A 15,246-nucleotide genomic window follows, 5' to 3' on the forward strand; every position below is an offset into this window, starting at 1 on the left:
CCCTGAAGTTTAATACTACCCAATGCTGTGGATTTTTCATCGAGTTCACCCAAGGCTTAAAAGGAGCCACTTGCTTTCCCTCAGCTCTCATGTCCAAACCATTCCGAATAAATATAAGCTAAATATAAGGTGCTGTTTGCTTGTTTGCAGGACTAACACAAATATGAAACAAAGGCTCTGAGTTCAGTTCATGGAGGAGAGCAGACACAAGGACACAGCCCTGGTATGGAAAGGGTGAGAGCTCACACATCTGAAGAGCATGGCTTGACAAGCCAAGCATCCTCCTGGAGAGATAGCTCATTTCTAATGGGTAAGGACTTTAACTTCTAGGAAAGCATATTTTCTTCAATCTGGGGATGGGTCCAATAATAACATGGAATTCTTACAATTATTTTGTTTCAGAAAACATCAGAGTTTAATATAGACTCTGGCTTTTTAGTCATGAGTTGATTTGCTCTTTTGGGCCAAAAATTACTATGACAGAGGGCAACAGAATAAATGTTCTAAGTTGAGAAAGAAGGGCTCCAAATATACTTGCAACCATTTTTTTTGCATGTGTTTAAAAACAAAGAGAATGCTACTGCCATAGCATGTCAAGAGTCAGGAATGTTTTAAGTGCACATGTTAATGCACATTTTACACATTGTATAATTTATCCTCAAAAAGCAGCTGGAGGAATTACTTAAATTAAAGGAAACAACAATCCATACCTCAAAGAAGAACTGAATTAAAAAGAAAAGTCAGCTGAACACAGTGGCTCATGCCTGTAATCCCAGCACTTGGGGAGGCAGAGGCAGGCAGATATCTGTGAGTATGAGGCCAGCCTGGTCTACAAAGTGAGTCCAGGACAGCCCAGGCTACACAGAGAAATCCTGTCTTGGAAAAAAAAGACAAAAAGGCTACTAACAAACTGATCTTTAAAAAAATACATAGATAGATAGATAGATAGATAGATAGATAGATAGATCCATTTTTGTTGAGATGGGAACACAGAACAGATGGACATGATAATTCATTACAAGACACTTAATTTGATCAAGGCTTTTTGGAACTGTATATTCAGGGACAATTTCTACTGTTTAGCTTGAGTTGGCAGGAGAAAAGCAACTTAATTGCCCAGCACAATGTTAACAGCCATAAGGTATCCAACGCATATGACCCAATGATCTGGGGTACCCGAGACTGTCTCACAGAGGTGGAAGAAGAGATCACTAAGTTCCAAGCATAAAATGGGGGAGGGGGGCTTCCAACTCCTCCCAGGAAGGTCAGCTTTAATGTTATCTATCTGGGCAGAGAGGGTATGCTCTGCTGATAGTCCTTGGCGAACTACTCCCATCCTAAGGCTCTGCTAATCGCTTCAAGGACTGAACAGGTGGGCCTCTGGAGATAAGAGCTGAGAAGAGCAACTCTGGAACGCTCAACTACCTACCTTGGGATCCATACTTTAGAAGACAGAATGGCAAGTGCAACACTGTCTCAGACCCCATTTCTCAGATGCAACCGAGAAATAAGCAAATCTGCTTCATTTTCAGTAGGAAGTGAAGCGTGTTATTTAAAAGTGGAAACTAGGGCAGATGGGAGGACTAACAGTAAGTATTCTCCATTTGGGTATCTCTTTGAGTTTGCTAATGTCTTGGTCTCAATGTAAAAGTAGCACATGCCTGGACAGGTTTTATTTTTTATTTTTCTGTAATCCAGTTTTCATTACTTGGTGAAAAACAAGTCTCTTGAAGGAGAGTTCCTGATGGTGTGTGCCTCCACCAGATGGGCCTCTAGGGGTCCAGAGCTTTCTTGCACTAGTGATTCGTGGAAACTGCTGAGGCCTTTCGTGTTAGTGAGTGCCACACCCCACACAGAGCCCAGCGTTCTCTGTCTTCCCTCAATGAGTCTTTGTTGGACTGTTTTAACAGACTTGAGCATTTTCCGAATCGGTATACCTTGTTTTCACTCACTGCAGTTATGTGGTCAGATTAATTTTTATTAACTTACATGCTTCTGAAGGGAAGAAGTACCATGCCAAAGATTCCATTCTGCTGGCCTCATCTGGGATGAGTCCATTTCAGGCTGTGAATTTTGGAACTCCAGAATGCTCCTTTCCCAAACGCTTGCATCGACTCCCAAGCACAGTGTGCTGGCAATCTGCTAGAATTGTATTATCGCCACACAACAGAGCAAAACAGATTTTCTCAAAAGTGCAGAGAGTTTGGGATTCCAGAGTAGCATTCTAGAGTGACACTCTACATTTCTGAACTGAAGCAGCTGAGGGAAAATACCTAGATCTGGTGTTAGGGCAAGGCTTTCCTTGACCTTTGCTCTGGCCATGACTGTGTATGTAGATTATCATTTTTGTTTTCATCTGATTTCCCTTTCTGAAGTTTAGAGCTGTTCTGACGGGGCAGGGTGTGACTGGGAGACTGTCTTGGATATCAGAATAAGTGTTTTAGAGGAGAAAAGTCAAACTGAGGCTCAAACAAGATGGAAAAAAATGCCCTTTCTTTAGAACTTTCCATTTTAAGTGATATGGTCTAATTACAAAATTGCTAATGAAGAACATAAAACTCTCAAAATCTGATTGTGTGTTTGTGTGTGTGAAACTAAATGTGAAACACAGAGGCATTAGGAATACAGAACTAAATGAAGGGTGACAGAGAAGAGGGACAAACAGTTGAAAACTCAGGAGAAATGAATCTCCACAGAAGAGAACAGTGTGCGCCTGGGTCCAGGAGGCAGTAAGCAGCCATGGACAGCCGTGCACAGCCATGCACAGGCTGACGTGGTCCACAGAGGGGAGTGTGTAAGGCACTGGGCAGCCACCCCCATCCGAATCCTTCCCACAGCACACATACCACAGCAACTGACAGCAGAGAAATCCACATTCCATTGACTAACAGCAATTTAATAGAGTAAATCCTTATTTGTAGATTCAGCCTTTGGCCAGATACTCTCTACCACCTTCTCCTTAGGAACCATCCATTCATAGGTGCAAAGAGAAAAATGTATCTAGCAATAACCACTCAGCCACCTACCAAATACACAATCATCTATTTTGTCTGCTTACCACACAGTTTTCATAATCAAGCAGATCCTGACTACCAAGGCTTGAATAGCCAGTCTAGTAGGTTATGTGTTTCACTTTGCTTTCTCTAAGAAAACAAAATGATTAAAAAAAGTAGCCATCTTTCTTCTATGAGTTCCCTCAGACATTCTCCCTTTCCTATCACCATATAAATCCATTTATTGCCCCATTATATTTTGACTCCTGAAATTTCTAGGTTTTCCTTCTCCTCCCCTCCCACACCTCTCCCCCACCCTTCCAAGAAGTTCCTAACACTAACCTCTTGGGTTTTGTCCAATTGAGAAGATTTGGGGAAGTCAAAGAACTCAGAGGTGGAAGCTACTTTTAAGATCATGCAATCCTTTCCTGCTTTCCTTTTGGTTCAGATAAGAAAGAGCAAGATAAGGTAAAAAGCTTGCAGGGAGCTTTGAGTTGAGTCCCACATACTTCGGCTCTGCAAAGGGAGCACAGTAGGTAACTCGCCAACTGGGTTGAGCTGCAAGATTCAGCCTCATCCCCTGAACTGTACTTGGACCCTCTTGTACTAAATATACTCTAAGAAATTTTTTTTTGTGAAAATAGGAGTCGTCTATTAATATTTTCACCAAGATATCAAAAAATTTTTAACTAACTTAAGAGCTAGAAAAAAATTGAACTTATAAATTTTGAGTTAAAAATAAAAACAAAATTTTTGATATAGTCTCTAAAAAGTAAGAGGTATAAATGCTCTGGATCTTGGTTCTGGAAGAGAGTCAGGCCCTTTGGTCAAGGGAGAGGCAGAAGCCAAAAGGGAGCTTGGGAACCTAGCTTTCACAGCACACACAACCCAGAACAAACTCTATTTTAAGCTTCTGGATATCATAAACAATGACTTAATTTATTTCAAACTCAAAATAACTGGCTTGTGTTTTTCTCAATAATTTTTAAGAAAAACATATTTATAGGCAGAAATTGATAACATAATGTTTCAGGACAAAGAGTTTAAGACAACTCTCATTAAATTTAGAATGAATGACTATTCATGCTATATTAAACACATTCATCTTCTCAAGAAACATACAAAAATATCAAAAGGCATGGAATGTTCTAAATAATTCAGCTGACGTCCAGGAAGATGTAGTGGCATCACTCTTGAGAATTTAACAATTTAGTGTCTGTCCTGTCTGCCTGCCTTAAAAACTGGTGAAAAATGACAGAGGCAAAATGATCATTCTATAAAATGATGCATACACACCGAAGACAGCAAAGTGCCTTTACAGCAGGGAAAACAATTGAACAAACAAACAACAACAAAGATTGACCTGGCAGCTATCATAACAGACAGCTCGGATGGGCTAAGTTTAGACTTGATGGCAGGAGAACATGGACTCACAGCTGTGCATCTCCAGTGTCTCCTCCTTCCAGATACAACGGGTAGGGCAGATCCATCTCGCCCAGACTAGATGAACACAATGATAGAATTTCTATGCCACATCCATTATAGATGGCTTTTTGTTTTAAACATTGACCTAGTCTCATGAATAAAATGTTCTGGCAGCCCCTTCTCAACTGGCCCCTTCTCCAACGACATATCAGTTGTGTGAATGGAAAAAACTCAGTCTTTCTTAAGGAGAGAAGGTCCGAGTTATAGTTACCTAATTGATGCTTAAAGCTGAGGTGGTGCTCAGAGGCCCTCAACATGTATCTGCACAGAGACGAATGGCCAACGGGGCAGGGAAAAATGCTGAGTACCTATACTTAACTATAAAGCTGCCTGGCTTCCAGAAGACCCAGATTCCCAAGGCCAGAAGAACTCCTAGTCTTTGGAATAGGGTCACTCACCTGCGGGCTTTCAGCAGTTTTCAGCAACCAGACCGTCAGGTCTAAAGGGCACCTATTTTGTAAATGTACACCATGGTGGATTACAAATGATCCGAAATTCTTTGAAGCTTCTTCATCAAAAGGTAGCATCTACTCTGCCACTCTTAGGATCAGGGCTCATCCAGTGACTTGCTTCCACAAACACAATATGGCAGGAGCTGGGCCATCCACAACCAGGTTTCTAGAGACATGTACTGTAACACTCCCTCCTCCTGGCACATGTGAAGTGGTTCATGACGGATATTACACAAACGTGTCCTTCAAGCCATCCCAGAAGGGTTCTGAGACACAAATGGCATCCAGCCCAAACGACCACAGAGAACCCAGCACACAGAGAGGTAAAGCAAAGAAGAAAGTCTCCTTGCTTTTGTACTGCTCTTGGTGCTGGCCTCTAACATATCAATATATAATTGTAACACATAAACAACACTAATTTCTACTTTGCTGACAAAAAGATGTCAGTGAGACATAGACTCTCGCTGCTGATTTTTCATTCTGTTTTAAAAAACACCAAGCAAACACAGCAACTACTACAATAGCAAGAGCACAGGGATTTTGAAGATCCTGCCCTGAAGACAGACCTGTTCTACCCTTCGTGACAAGGAACAGCTGTGACTTTACAGAAGTCACTCATTCTCCAGACTTCATTTTCGCAGCTGTAAATTCCTCATGGTGTCAGAGCGATGGTAAAATGAGCAAAGGGTTTGTAATTAGCAAGGTATATGAGAGAGTAAAGCTGTGTATGTTACTGCTATCCCCATGCTGTTTAAGAACAGCTTTTCCATTTCTACAAGGACGGCGTTTGCATCGATATACACGGCACGTCAGGTGTCGTGTCGCAAATCCCCTTCGTATGGCAGCACCTGTACATGCGCACACACACCGTGTGCATACTCATGGACACTGCAAACACAAAGGGGTCACAACCCTATAGGGTATAACATTTCTTCTGTTACTGTGCAGTGGTGTTCAGACTCCTGATTAAAGCTGAGTGGCTACTTCTTATCTTTTTCTACCTCCTCTTGGAAAGTACTGTGAGCTGCCTTAGCTGACATCACATTTTGGTACCAATAGAAAAGGACTGATAAACATTCTGTATGCCTGCAACTCTGCACCAGGTTACAACGTACTGAAAATGGTCAGGAGTTACTTCTTTCCCATGTAAGAGTGACAGAAGTCTATCACCTTCAGGACCCACTTCAGGAGAACAGAAACAGAAGAGACCAAAATGGACTTTGGGCCATAAAGAAAAAGCAGGGATGCTGCAAGAAAAGAAAGAATAACCTAGTTTTACAGTGGCCAGGGGTAGGAAGGAAAATCAGAACTCGCCAGTGGCAGAAGCAGAAAGCACTATCCAGGCACAATAAGAACACCTAGAGAACAGAGTCTTGCCCTTGTAAGAACTCCGTGTTTGATGAATGAAGAGTTATGAATGGCTGAAGTGAGGAAACTCACAAGCTGAGCAAGCACTCACACAGGAATAGGCAGGTAGGGGCCTGGGTGGGTCAAACAGTGTTGCTAAGAATAGGGGCAACTTATCCTTTGACATGGGAGGGGCCCCAAACTGCCTTTTGAAAGTATGAAAGCACAGTAGAGTCAGGAAAAAAGTGGTTACTGTCAGTGCATAGTAAATTTTTACAGCTAGACTTTCAGATATTTTACGCTTCTTTGTCCTAAGTCCTGAATTCTCTAACAATTAGTTTTTCTCTAAGTTCTTAGCAATTGTCTTCACAAGGCAGGGGAGCAAGCTCAATAAACATAGAATTTTGCTTGTTCTATCCTGGTTTCTCATAAGAACAAAGGTATACGTTTCTCTTAAAATGCAATTAGTATGCATTAGCTAATTTTCCTTTTATTTTTATTTTTGTATGTCTGCTTGGGCTTTAATTCTCTAATCACAGTATGACCTATAAACTTACTTAAAAGGGAGACCCCACTTTAAATGCTAACCTAACCTGAACATGGTTAAGCCACAGCCTGATCATACACGTTCTGCATTTACCAATATTAGTGCATACACAGAGGAAAAGATGACATAATTGCTGACCTCTAGAAACATCCTCAGCCAAGACAAGATTTTACGCATTCAACAATTAAATATTAGTGCAAAGAAGAGTATGATTAATGGACAGCATGGAAAAAGATATATTCGGAGGTCCCAGGGGACGGGACAGGTATTAGTTGAAAGATGAAGAACTTGTGGATAAAATAAGAGTTTAATTAGAATCCTGCACATTGAGTGGTATCAGAAAAGGTGGAATAGAGGGAGAAAGCTGCCTCATGCTGTGTGGGGGAGTGCATGGCTAGGAGGGGCCATGTTGCTACAGTACTGAGGAGGAGTAGAGCATAAAGAAGGCATCTTGGAGCAAGTGCAAGACCTTTAAAGTGAGACAAACAATAGCAGCATAATGACTGATGAAAGGATAAAGAATCTACAAGGTTTCCTTCTTTTCTTCATCAACGTATGAATTACCTTGACGAAGCATGGGCTTGTTCATTCATTCACTCACTCACTCATTCATTCACTCACTCATTTATAAATACAGGCTGGGCCATGTACTAGAAATCACAAGTACCCCACATTTTGAGAATCACAGAGAACAGTAGCAACAAAATAAAAAACAATGAAAATCCTACTGATTTCGGTGTATTGTAAACAGCATGATGATAAGCAGATACATGAGAAGTTACAAGTAGGCGGAAGGGTACACCCGAGACATCTGTGGGGGCTGAATACGGGAAACACTTTAAAGAGAAGGAAATGGAATCCACGGAGAGAGCAGATGCTGCCCAGGTAAAAGAGGAAGAGAAACACTATCTGGGAAGAGGCAGCTGCAAACGCGGTTTGTGGGCATGAGAATGCTTGGGGAGAGCAGTGATTGGGCAGGAACAAAGGGTGAGTGTGTAGCAGCGAAGGGGACAAGCATGGGTCACTGCCTATCTAACACACAGGAAAGTAAGAGCTGTGAGAATGTAACCCTCTCTGCAAATAATTTACAGCGCGACTTTGAATGACTTCCTTCTCTGTGCTTCTTCAGTTCCATCGTTAGAGGCACATTCACCTTGGACCATTCTTCAGCTGAATGCCCAAGTCAAAATCACACGAATACAGTAATAACCACCCTAAGGTTTCTGTTTACTAGACTCACGGAAGCGGGATGAAACAGAAGGCATCCAGTGCAACCTCTGTTCCAATGTAACATTTCTTCTAAGCACAGCTGGCAGGTGGCCATCCAGATGGAGGGGAACCTAACCAGCGCCAGGAACTCAAGTCTGCCTCAAAAAGCAGCATGACTCACCGCTGAGCACTGTCAGTTGTGAGGTTTTCTTCTTAAGCTGAGATTTCGTGTCTTCCTACAGCTGCTGTACATTTCACCCACCAAGAGTGACTGGGGAAAATGTCCCCTGCACCTCCAGCACACAGGAGGTGTGTAAAAGTGAGCTCAAAGCTGTCCCTTTCCTTCACTCCAGGACAGGCTTGGCTTTGATTAGGTTCTCCGATGCACCAGCCTCCTCTCTATGTAGACCTTGCAGGAACAACTGTTACTAATAGCAGTGCTCCACTGTTTTTGCTGTGACTGGCTGTACCTGTGTGCGCACAGGTGTGTTCATCCCTTTGCGTACAGCCTTGCACTAATACGGCATCCCGACGCCGCAGGGAGGCTGCTGCACCTCTTTTGCACACTATCTTCACAAAAATCTTTCTTGTCTACTTCATGACACAGTGTTGCAGGATATTTGATCCCACTGTGAACCCCAAGATTGTGAACTATTAAAAAAAACTGTTTATTGTTTGCTGTGGCTCAGCCCTAACACACAGGTTTAATCCAAGAGCTTTTTGTATTCAGAATTGAAGAGTTAACCTTAGGTCAAGAGTTGGAGCAAGAAACCAGCTGAGAGTAGTAAGGAGGGGCTTTGAGGAAGGATATTTAAGACAGTTTGGAGGAGGGTATATAAAGGTATTTAGACTCTTTGGTTTTAGGCTCTGGCTTTTTCCTCCTGAGCTGTCAGCTGAGCTAGCACTGTGGCTTTTAGCTTTCGGCTTTTTCTTCTGGCACATGAGCTGAGTAGGAAGGTTAGATGGGTGTTTTCTGTGCCTCTCTGAGCTAGTAAGTTTTGACCCCAGCATCTGGCTCCTGAGTCTTTGTTGGTAAAAATCAAATGATTTGGGATATTTTAGTTTTTGTTAAACAACAACACAGTATAGGGGCATGTCTGAGAGAATCCTAGGTTTCGGCACAGAGAAAGGCTGGGAAGCTAATGACATGTATTTTATTCCGCGCCAAGGTGAACAATGCAATGATGGGAACGGACTCTAGGCATCTACTCTGATTACGGAGAGAGGAAACTTAACTGCAGTGACTCGCCTCATCATCCTGATGGGACTGTCCAGTGTCTAGTCCAGTGGTCCTCAACCTTCCTTACGCTGTGGCCCTTTAATACGGTTCCTCATGCTGCGGTGACCCCCAACAGTAAAACTTCTCCCTTGCTACCTGACAACGTAACTTTGCTGCTGCTGAGAACGGTAATGTAAACATCTGGTATGCGGGGTATCTGACAGGTGAACTCCTGAGCGGTTGTGACCCGCAGGCTGAGAACTGCTGGCCCAGGCGCCAGGTAAAGCACACCTCTGGGTACGTCCAGGAGGTCGCTTCTGAGAGGCTTAACGAAGTGTGTGATGTGTGTGTGGTGACGGTGTGTGTGCGGGGAGCATTGCCTTGAATGTGGCTGGTGCTAGGCATAGGCTAGAGGCCAAAGGAACAGACGGGAGAAAAGCAGAGTTCCCTAGGCAATCTCTTTCCTCCTTCCTGGCCGACACATGGTAAACTGCCCTGCCATAGTCGCCTCCCAGGATGGACTGAAACCCCTGCGACCATGAGCCAGAATCAACCTCAAGGATTTGGTCCCAACACAGAACCCCGACTAACACATGTTTGGTTTAACTATGGGCTACTTTATGTTCCTAGTTTTTAAACCCATTTCTACAGCATACCTACGCAGGCAGTAAATCGAAATGCTAATTGCCAAATGCCTGCCATTGGGACTGGGGCTGGAGACAAGGCTAGAGATGGAGGTTAACGGGGAAGCTTGATGCTGTATGCAGAACAAAAGTGGTAAGAAATGAAATGACTGTATTATTACAGAGATGACATCCAGGGCTACAAAAGGTGGAGGGGGCAGTGATGATAAGGAAGACGGATGGGTAAGGGAAGCTGACTATAAAACCAGTTTCCCTGAAAACTAAGTACTGTTAGCTAGCATCATGTGATACTCTGTAGACCTTCAACAGCAGACCCAAGGGCACTCATGTTCTAGAGAAAACCTGTTCTATAGTGCTCAATGGATGTCCTGTTACTAAGATTAAAACGATAGCAGCTGATCTCCCACAAGCCAAATATGCCTGATGCTTCAAAATTACTGTCAAGAATTCAGACACCTCTTTGCCTCAGTAAGAAATGGGCCTCGGGAGACGCGTGACTCCAGATGTCCAGAGGCCCTTTCCGAGGGGCTCTTTGATGCAGGGAGGTGCTTCAACACACTGGGCACTTGGCTTAAACACCCACAAGACCTGCTGCAAAAGATCAAATGGCACGCCTCACTATCACAGACCCCCTCGCCCTGCTCCCTTATCTACACACAGAGGGGAAGCTTGCTTACCTACTGACTGGCCCTCCAGCTGCTTTCAGGAAGAGACTCAGCCCTTAAGATTAATGGCTTACCCTGATGATGCCTGGCTTTGATGTGCGGAGAGACATGGACACAGCAAGTAATAGTAACAGTCTAGCAGTTTTTCCAGAGAAACAGGCAAGGATTGCGTTTCCCAAGGGAAAACAAGCTGTAGGCTTGAGAAACTGTACCTGGGACGGTGCTAGCAAATAAGGGAGAAAGGAAACTTGAACCGGTGACAAACCAACCTTGCTGGCAGGGTACAGCAGCCGTCCGCTGTGAACCGCACTTGAGTTTCATAGCTGTCCAGGGGGCACACGGCCTGCTGGACAGGGGGACACTCCACGGTGCTGCAGTCCACGCTGAAAACTGAAAGGGGCAAACAGAGAAGCACCGTTTACTGTGACATCTACTTGCATTTTGAATCCCCAAATGAAATACTGACTCTTGACAAACGTCCAAAGATTCCTCACTTCCCTGAAACCCAGGGCCCGTCTACTGTTTTCCTTTCAGTAAATGCTATACGACCGTGGTATGCCTCAAACAGAGGACGAGAGTTAAGATGAGAACAGAGTGAGACCATGTAGTTATCTGGATGGTGATGGGACAGCAAGAAGTGTTTCTGACAGAGCAGTTCAAGAGATGGACAAGGGATTGCTTTGCCTGCAGCATTTACCTAACAGTAAAACTAAAATTAAAAGGAAGAAAATATTAAGAAAAATAACATTTAAAAAAAGCTGATCAATCATTAGACATTTGTAAAGAGGAAATCACTACCATCTAGACCTAGTCACAGACTACATTAGAAACTCTGGTACAAGGGCAAGGCTGTTAGAGAAACTACAAAGCAAGAGACGGCTGAGACATGACAAGAATTCCAATACTGGCAGAGAAGGTGAGCAAACAGTCAGATGACACAGCACATGCTTCGAAGCCAAGGCAGATGGGGAGGGGCTGCCAAGGAAGAAAACTGGGGCCTTTTCCGTATAAAACGTCTGCTCTTCGGATGCACGTGTTTATTCCAAAGCAATTCTGTTTTATGTATGAGTGCTTCTGAATGTGAAACTTCCAAGTGACAGGCGCATCTGCAAACGAGGCCTCTGATCGTCTCTCAGGGAGTGAAGCAGGAAACCACAGCACCCTACTCTTCCCCCAACAGCTCCATCAAACATACTTGAAGAAAACAAAAGAAGAAAGAGCAAAGGGCCGGCTGCCTCCCTGGTGACGCTCATGCTCCCTTTGGTTCTCTGATTAGAGTCCTGAAGTGAGACATGACCCAAAGCAGCAAGCCCTCCGTGCACAGGCAAGAATGCTCATCTTGGTGGGAGTGGAGAGGCCCAGGATAGTGGAGGAGGGACCTGCTGCCCTCTGATGCAAAGGGGCTGGGCTGCCCAGCCAGCTCTCCCATACCTGGTTTGCACTCATAGAGGTCACAGCACTCTCCCGGCTTCCCTGAGGCTTTTGACACTAGAATGTTCAGGTATCCCGGCTGGCAGACTTTGCGCAGACAGCCCGCAGGGTCACACACGCAGCGGCTGGGTAAAGGACAGCACTCCCCGGGAGGAGCATAGCCCTCGATCAGAATGGAATCTTCGGGACAACGTGGAGAGAACTGCACTTCGCAGCGGGCCTTGGAGCAATCTGGCTTCTCTTCTAAATGGGAGAGAAAGAATTTAGCTCATGCCCAGGGCACTGTGGGGCACTTCTGTGGGAAGAACAGTTCGTCCCAAGTCTACTTGCTATGCAAAGAGCAGGGCAGTGAAAGAAGTCTGGTGAAAATCTCCAGCTTTGGTGTAGCCAACCATAGGAATCTCTCCCAAGATCTGCCCATGACAGCACAATACAGGCCTCAAGTTCCCTTCCTCACTAGTGGTAGAGAGCCAACATCCAAGGGAAGACCTCATGTGGCTCAGACTCAGGTCTGGACTAACTGTGAACCCAAGAGTCTTATGGTTTCTTTTTTGATAGTGATGTATGTTAAAAATCAAAACAGACACAAATAAAACCTGGCTCCTGCAGGGACTGAGGACAATATGAACACTGATGAGCGTGAAGAGTCTCAGTGAGCCGAGCCGGTTAAGATGCAAGTCTATGATGTTATGATGTGCACCTTAGCAAGACCGATAATGACACAAATTCCCCTGCAAGTTTCCTACATGGCTTGTCTCAGGAGTCTCACTGGAGGCACCTCGCCTTCCTTTCAGTGTGATCCGCTGACCTACAGAAGCACCTCTATTCCAGAGATGACAAAAGCAACCTTGGGCGTTAGCCAACAGGTTTAGGAGTGGGGGGCAGAGTCCCAGCTTGTCAAGCCAAAGTCCCTCAGGCCATTTTCTGGTTTAAACTTTTAAGAAACCTATACTAGTATAAGGCCTGGAGGAAAAGACTGAAATAATCTAAAACTACACTACTGCAGACTGTGACCTTGGAACAAGGTCAGGGTGTTGGCAAGATGTTAGTGAAGCAATGGCATTGGAGCATATTTGCTAAACTAAAACCCGGAGGTACAATCACAGAGCATGATTAAAAGCAAGAGGTATCTTAATATTGTAGATTGAAACAAAAACCTGAGGTCTCAAGCAACCTGCCTAATCACTGGTAAACGGAGAATCCAGGCACCCGACCTCACATTTCACTGAGCTCTGGATAGTACAGATGAAACTCTTTCCCAAACCAAGCCTGTTTCTCTCTTACTCCTTGTGTCTCTCTCAAAGGTCTCATTTAGCAGAGGCAAACCCGGAACTTCTGCTCCCTCTGTCTCCACTTCCCAAGTGCTGGGATTACAGGCTCGTGCCATCACATCTGGCTCTTCCTCCTCATCATTTTCCATCTTGGCTGCCTCATCTTTCATGCTACTGAACATCTTTTTTATTGCTGTTGTTGTTACTAACTACTCCTTTTCCAGATGAAACACTCAGGAGGAGATCACCCACACCTATAGTTCTAGAAAATTCACTCAGAAATACTTACTGCTCACCAACTGATTTAGCACTTGGGGACATACTAGGAGAAGATAAGGCAGGGGAGAGGGAGAGGAAGAGGAAGAAACTGAGATTGATTCCTGCTCTCGTATGCTCTACAAGGTAGCAAAAGGTGATAGAAAAATGATTGATATTATAGGTAGTAACAGAGTAAGGAGGCAGAAAAGAATAAGAGGGGAAGGAGGCTGTCCGGAAGGAGAGGCTAGAAGGAGCAGAGTGGGATGAGAGGTGAGCTGCAGAGATGCTCTGACGAGCCTTCCAAAAAAGGGAACAGAGTGTTGCCTGTGGAAGGGGTCTCCTCTTGCAATAGGAAATCTCTGGGACTGTTAACAGGAGACAAAATCAAGGGAGTAAGGAGATTCAGAAAGGTGGAGAAGGTACCTGCAGAGAAGAAGGAGTCAAACTCATGCACTGTTCACTATAGCAGGACTGCATGTTGGACACGGAGATGGCATTGTTGTTAAGGTCATGTGACTTGCTTTCTGTCACTTAACTTATAGCTGCTCCCTCTTCCTGTCTGACAGAATGCTCCTTCATCATACCTGTGCTTCAGCCAGGGACAATACCCAAAGTGCAAGACCCGCCCTCTCTTCCAGCTGTTGCCATCACACCAACAGCCAATAAGCTTAAAGCAGAGTAGAGAGTGAAACAGTGTCTGGCCTAAGAACAAACTTCAATAACACCCACAAAACACACACACACAGCCCACGTCTGACATCACTCCATCACTCATAACAAGCCGCTGAGTTAGTATTTGCTCCATTTTACAGGAAATGAAATCAAGGTTCAGGCACGTCAAGATAACTGCCCAAGATCAAAGGGTTGTTGAATGGACTGAGATGAGCTGACCCTGGTCATGCGATTCATGAACCCCTGTCATAATGTGACTCCTGTCCTAGGAATCCCTGGTGTTGAAGGTGCTCAACTTTGGCCTTGCCCTTCTTCCCTCCTGAGTTGATTTATCTGGGCTCAACTTCTTTCTTGACTCAAATTGTGGTTTCTGTTAAACCCCCATAGCTGAACTCTCTTTTACCCAGCCTTGTTTTTCTTCGTGATTCGATCCTGAAAACCACAGAGCCTACAAAATCACATGCCTGGGCCACACAGGACTTAGCTTTCCTCTCAAAACACCTAGTCATCCACTTTACTGTAATTCCTAGGGACTACCTGGAAGAGCACATGAGTCAATATTGAGGAAACCCATGTTGAGACACCTCCTCGATCAGGATGGGGACCCTCAAAGAGCTGAGAAAAAGGTTAAGCTCAGTGATGGGGATCAACTTGGTCTTTGTAAAGCACATCCTGCTTAGCTGGATGACTTATAATAAAGAAAAGCCCTAATCCTACCTGCAAATAACACTGAACTATTATGCTTGCTTATTTGTTATAACTGCTTTATCTGTTCCTTTGAGATAGGGTCTTGTGTAGCTCAGGCTGCCCTCAAACTAGCTATGTAGCTGAGGCTGACCTTAAACTTCTGATCTTCCTATTTCTTCTTCCGAAGTGTTGGGATTATGCTATGAACCATTAAGCTTGATTTTATGAGATTCTGGGGGATCCAACCTAGGACTTCCTGTAAGCTATATAAAGTACTCCTCCAACTGAGCCCCAGCCCTACACTGTATTATATCTGTAGTCTCTGAAGATTTGCTATATATAGTTAAGGCCTTTTCAAACATATTC

At 44.3% G+C, this 15,246-nt stretch overlaps 1 protein-coding gene across 6 annotated transcripts in view; it reads right to left on the reverse strand.

Annotated features, from left to right (window-relative positions):
* Crim1 (cysteine rich transmembrane BMP regulator 1) overlaps positions 1-15,246 on the reverse strand; it is a 178,421-nt gene that overhangs the window by 84,945 nt on the left and 78,230 nt on the right. For 4 of the 6 annotated variants that reach the window (XM_021655027.2, XM_021655023.2, XM_021655024.2 and 1 more), the window contains exons 3-4: positions 11,993-12,235; positions 10,831-10,951 (exon numbers count right to left, since the gene is read on the reverse strand). The exons of 1 other annotated variant lie outside the window; for it this stretch is intronic. In XM_021655027.2, coding sequence (XP_021510702.1) covers positions 10,831-10,951; positions 11,993-12,235 — 364 coding nt within the window. The remainder of the gene's footprint in view (positions 1-10,830; positions 10,952-11,992; positions 12,236-15,246) is intronic. One more of the 6 variants, XM_021655025.2, reaches the window with a different exon arrangement.

The sequence above is a fragment of the Meriones unguiculatus genome, chromosome 1, assembly GCF_030254825.1.
Source record: "Meriones unguiculatus strain TT.TT164.6M chromosome 1, Bangor_MerUng_6.1, whole genome shotgun sequence".
Classification (NCBI taxonomy): domain Eukaryota; kingdom Metazoa; phylum Chordata; class Mammalia; order Rodentia; family Muridae; genus Meriones; species Meriones unguiculatus.